Genomic DNA, 5756 nt, shown 5'->3' with positions numbered 1-5756 from the left:
TTTTTTTTTTGAGATATAACAGTGATGAAACAACTTAAAATAAGGGGTAAAAATAGGCATAATCAAAGGGCAAAGGTTGGCTTCAATGTCAATGAATTGCAATATATAATAGGGATTAATGGAGGCGGGGAGGGTTTAGTTTAATGTTTTACCGTACTGTTGTCCAGATCTGAGGAGAAAAGAAGAGATCAAGGTCCTCCAAAATAAAGAGATGCAGTCCATCTTTAGTTGATGAAGACAAGTCCAGCCGATTGTAGACAGATTAGCACCAGCTGAGAGTAAACGACAACCGAGAGTAGCAGCAGTTGAGGGTAGCAGCAGTGTGTAGCAGCAGCAGTGATGTAATGGCAGCAGTGTATAGCAGCAGTAGTGATGTAATGGCAGCAGTGTGTAGCAGCAGCAGTGAGCATCGAAAGGGGAGATCAGCAGCAACAAAAACAGCAGCAAAAAAAAAAGAATGGAAAAAGAGAGGGAGGCGAGACAAGAGAGAAGAGAGAGCCGAGAGACTAAAGAGAAGAAGAGGCGAGAGAAAAGTGAGAAAGACGAGATTGAAAGAGAGAGAGAGAACCGTGAGAGGGGTGGGGGTTTGCTCTTGGCTGTTTTTTCAATTAACATTCATTGTATTCCATAATGGCCAATGGCCTTACACTTAAATAGAATAAACTTCCAAAAATAAAAAAGATATTTAGAAACTCAATTACTTGAAACAAAAGACTACCTAATAGACCAATATAAAGAAGTCCTAGTTTCCTAATTATGTAAGACAATCAAATATCACTAGATTTAAAGCAAAGTACTAGAATCAAATAAGATTTGGTGGGGTCCACAAGCTCTACAAAGTACTAGAATTAAATAAGATTTGGTGGGGTCCACAAGATCTACTGATTGGGAGGACAAGGGGGGGTCGAACCCAGCGCTAGAAGGCTGGTTCGACTCCTCTCTTTCCTTCTTCTTTCTTGTTTCTTCTCTTTCCTTCTTCTTTCTTGTTTAATCCTCTAACCACAAAGATGGACCTGGTTGAATCTTCTTCTTCTTTCGACTGTACACCTTAATGTCCCCATCACAGGTACCCCTTGCTAACTGTAGCCGCAGGCCTTTTCTCCCTAGGGCTTGGTTCCTATTGCTGGTTCTTGCTATTTGTTTGTTCTCTGTTCTGTACAAGGCTCCTATTCTGAAAATTAACAATGTCTTCAATGTGGTTGATCTTACACTCTATGTGGGCCATCATTCTAATGATGGAGATATGGAGCATGCATTGAGACTTCCCCAATTTGTGACCACCTACGGATGATGTTATTGAAGATGTTCTTGAAATCAAGTTCACTACTGTTCGTGGTGGTAAGGGTTACTACTCATTTCTAGTTAAATGGAAAGGACGACCTCAGAAAGATTGCACTTGGATCCATGCCGATGATTTTCAGCGTCTTGATACGGATCTCTACTAGCGCTATATGTCCTTCATGCATTCTTCGGAGACGAATGATTTTAAGAGGGGGGAGTTGATGTAGATCCACATTATGGGTTGAGCTATCGCAGGAGGAAAGCCCAGCCCAAATAGCCATCGAACCAGCTTATGGCTGAGTTCGATCCTTCGTAATAAAGGCCCATCGGCCCATGATGAATGGGCCCATCGGCCAGCCTTAAGTGGCTATTAGTTAGTAAATGTTAGTTACCTAATTTGTCTAGGTTGCTATTATTAATTCCTAATGGGAGTACAACTCCTAATTTGAGTCTAATTGCTACTATTGTACCTTCAGTCCTCTATTTAAAGGAGGGGCTGCTGTATACAGAAAAACCAGACTTGAATGAGTAAAGATTATTGCAGTTAATTGCTTCTAAACAGCCGAGATAGCTGTGGGTGAGATGCCCTGGCTGAGATAACCATTCCAACCACATCTCTCTTGATTGTTCTCTTCTTTCCTACATTATTTTCTGTCCTTAATTATTGAGAGCTGTGGGAGAAGAGTGAGGGAAATATTCTGATTTATTCAAGGCATAAAACCTGAATCGATTCAGCTGAAGGTTAGGGTTCTTGAAGTCCATCGATCTCCGTTATCTTCCAATTCTGAGTTGTGATCAGCAAGCCCTTTTAGGGTTTTGTTCTAACCTCCAAGAGGACCACTCGATCCAAACTTGGAGGCCAGTTGAAGTGATCTGTTGCTGTTCTTGAGGAAACCTCTATTCTCTCTGTTTAAAAGTCTGAAATCAAGAAGTCTTGGATCTCTCAAACCTACCAGCATAATTCAAAGATATTTGAGGATTTTGTTCAGCACCCTAGGGCTTCAATCGATCCAAGTTTGGGCTCCATCTGAGTCTCCCATCTCCAACCGCAGGTACCCCTTGCTAACCCTAGCCGCAGGCCTTTCTCCCTAGGGTTTGGTTCCTATTGCTGGTTCGTGCTACTGGTTTATTCTCTGTTCTGTACAAGTAGTTCTTTATGGTTAGTTCTGGTCATTGTTTCTTTATTTCCCTACTTCTATTTCTGATTTCTATCAAGACTAGTTGGGGAGTCATATCTAAATTGGCTTGGACTGTAATACATTGGGAGTAGTTGCCTTGTGTAACCTACTTCTACATTACAATTACTTGGCAACCAAGTAAGCTACGCATGGTTTGGGTTATTAATTTTTTAAGTTGTTAATTGGTTTATTATAAATAAAGAAGAAGGGGAACAAGGGGCTTGCTTAGTCCAACGGTTAGGTATGAATGTTGCGACCTGGTGGTCAAGCGGTTGAAACAACCTCTTGACATTCTCGAGATAAGGCTGCGTAATTCTCACCCTCCCCCCCCGACCTTGCACATGTAGGAACCTCGTGCACTGGGTACGCACTAAAGAAGAAGGGGAACCTACCCCATGTTTTTTGTAAAGAATTAAGCCTTCCACTTTGAAGCAACGCCACCTATGGTGAAGTAGCACAACCAAGGTGGTGAATTCTTGAAGAGGTGGGTAGTGAAGCCACATCATATCCCTTCCTCCCTATCTTTTTCTTCTTTTGTTCTTATTCTCATTCATTCTATCATATTTTCTAGCAAGGTATACCGTGGAGTTTTTCCACTTTTAGTTGGAATCTAATTTATTGTTTTATCAAATATTTTCTTCTAATAAAACTTTCTGCAGTTCTCCAGTACAAAAAATCCCCTAGGTTTCAGTTCATCCCAGTTTTTTTTTTTTTTTCCTGTTTTGGTTGTCTCTTGTCACGGCTCTTAAGCGAACAAGGCAGCCAAGTGTTATTTTTTATTTTCACTATTTTCTAACATTATTTAGCATTCTACATATACCTTGTATCATAAAAAATCAACATTAAGCCACATCAAGTAATACAAAATCAACATTAAGCCACATCAAATCATCAAAGATCAACATTAAGTCACATTAAGTATTAAAAAATAAACATCTATGGAAATGCTTTTGTTCTATAATAAGTTTTACTAGTCCAATGATTTTATTTTTACTTGAGACTTTTGTATTAGGTATAATACAAAACCAACTTTCCAACAAGTCGAAGATTACTTAAATTTGAGTTGTAATGACAAAGTTATGTTCCTGTCAAACTTCTTTTAAAGTGTGCGAATGCTGTTCAAATCACTTGAATGAAAATAATTTTAAAGACATCAAAACAAAAAACTATTTTACCGGACTTCTGATTTTTAGAAATATTTATTTTATTTTATTCTATTTTTTGAAAATTTTTAGCAATGTTTTACTGTGATAAGATTTATAAAATTTTCAGAATTGAGAAAAACCTCAGCATTGGAAAGTTGAAAATCACCCCCTACAACCAAAAATTCAGTTTTTGTCCTTGGATTGGGGGGGTTGACTTTTTATCCTTTTGGAATTTGATTTTTAAACTATGTTTATTGGATTGAAATAAGAGGGTATTTGCTTATTTATGAATAATATTTTAAGTAATATTTCATTTACTTAAATGATATTTGGCATAAATAAGTCTAAAAATATACAGCACCATGCAGTGCAATAAGGCGACAGTCACCCAAGACCCAGGCAAACCGCCTGGATGCCAAGGCAGTGCCTCGTCGATGCCTTGACAACTATGGGTCTGAGTTGATTGTTCTGCTGTGTTTCTAAATTCTGACTGCTGGGATAATTTGATATTCTAGTCCTTCCAACCCTTGGACTGACGACCTCTTTTGTTAATATTGTATTCTTCCCTGTTAGTACTTTATTGGACGTTAATTTGAGGATCAACAGGCCTACAGATTTGGAGTTACTCTGTTTTCTTTAGTTACAAAATTCTGTTGTTTTCGAGTTTCTAGTTTCTGCTATATTTCGTTACAGCAGATCCAACCATTTGACATCATATTCTTTGGAGGAATTAACTATACTAGGAAGGGGATTAATCGATCCAAATCTCAGCATTATCTAACCATTGGATCTTGATTTACTTGGCTTTCTCAAAGAAAAAAGAAAAAAAGGTACCCGGTGCGCAAGGCACCAGCCACTGCTGGGTCTAGGGATGGTCATAACGTATGCAGCCTTACTACTGCTTTGCAAAGAGGCTGTTTCCTTGCTTGAACCCACGACCATTAGGTTGCTTTTTTTACTTGCTTTACTGTGTTTCTGTCCTGTGGGTATTGTGTTCTTTAAATCTTATCTTATCTACCCTAGAACACATCGGGGTCCATCAAGGGCTAACAAGTTCAACAACTGAGCTATTTGGGGAGGACATTCCTGCTAGATGATGTCTTTAAGCTCATTCAGAAAAGTTCCTCCTGCAGTTGTCTACTTGTTAGGACTTTGGGTTGGACAATTTTAACCCTTAGCTGAGCTTTCCATCAAGTACTTGTTAGTTTAATCTAGATCTCTAAGTTGGGATGACATTGATTATGGAACCAGTTGCATGTTTGTCACGTTTCCCATTGTCCTTGACGATGAATGTTTCTGTCCTATTTACATAATGCTGCATATTTTCATAATTCCGACCATAAAAAAATAAAATTCAGTGACATAAGACATTTACAAATCCTCTTTGGCATTCAGGTGTTTTTGATTTGTGCATTGATTTGCCACGTTGATTTGCAGGAGGAGAAGAGGAAGATGGTTGCATCTGCTTTTGGAGAAGATCAAGCAGGAGGTTCAGCAACTGGACTTACAGTGGAAGATCTGAGATATCTGTTCATGGTCTGAACCACTTCTCCTCTCTATGCTCAGAGTTGCCAGGTACTCCAAGTATACTGTTTTTGAAGGAAATCCCAAGGACCCAAACCTGAATTTGAATGGTTGAGACGGAAGCGAAGCTGTGGCTGTGCCTCATGCTGCTCAGCTACCACTCAAGCTCGAGTGATTTGTAATTTACTATTTTTGTTTAATAGCTGGGCTTAAGAGCCAGTTTTGTTTATTTACAATGCAAATCTAGTAAAGCGAACAGAATGTAAATATCTAAATTATAAATATACATGCCCAATTTTAAATGAGATTGACAGTCTATGGCTTCGGACAGTACTGCTATTTTTCCCTTAGTTGAATATAAGTATATTTTATAGAATTGCTTTGAGAGATTGTACTGAAAAAAGGGAAAAAAAATCCCCCGAAACTCCTTTGTCTATACTTCACTTAAAATATTCAAAAAAGTATCTAACAAGATAGATCAGAGAAGAAATTAAAGCGTTCCTGGTGGTATAAAATATGGTTGTAGTGACTTGAGTGCACTTGTACCTCTGATTACATGACAGATCTAACCCAATTAGTTGAGTAGGCCGGTCATTTGGACCTGCCCAATGCTAGATTCTGGACCATG

The 5756-nt window shown here is 38.7% G+C and overlaps 1 protein-coding gene across 1 annotated transcript in view; it reads left to right on the top strand.

The window, feature by feature from the left end:
* LOC122057466 (helicase-like transcription factor CHR28) overlaps positions 1-5433 on the top strand; it is a 135731-nt gene extending 130298 nt beyond the window's left edge. The window contains exon 8 of the mRNA XM_042619577.1: positions 5042-5433. Coding sequence (XP_042475511.1) covers positions 5042-5146 — 105 coding nt within the window. The 3' untranslated portion in view covers positions 5147-5433. The remainder of the gene's footprint in view (positions 1-5041) is intronic.
* The last annotated feature ends 323 nt before the right edge of the window (positions 5434-5756 follow it).

Source organism: Macadamia integrifolia, chromosome 12 (genome assembly GCF_013358625.1).
Source record: "Macadamia integrifolia cultivar HAES 741 chromosome 12, SCU_Mint_v3, whole genome shotgun sequence".
In the NCBI taxonomy this organism is placed as follows: Eukaryota; Viridiplantae; Streptophyta; class Magnoliopsida; order Proteales; family Proteaceae; genus Macadamia; species Macadamia integrifolia.
The sequence above is the reverse complement of the archived record's forward strand: the minus strand, read 5'-3'. Positions and strand labels throughout refer to the sequence as shown.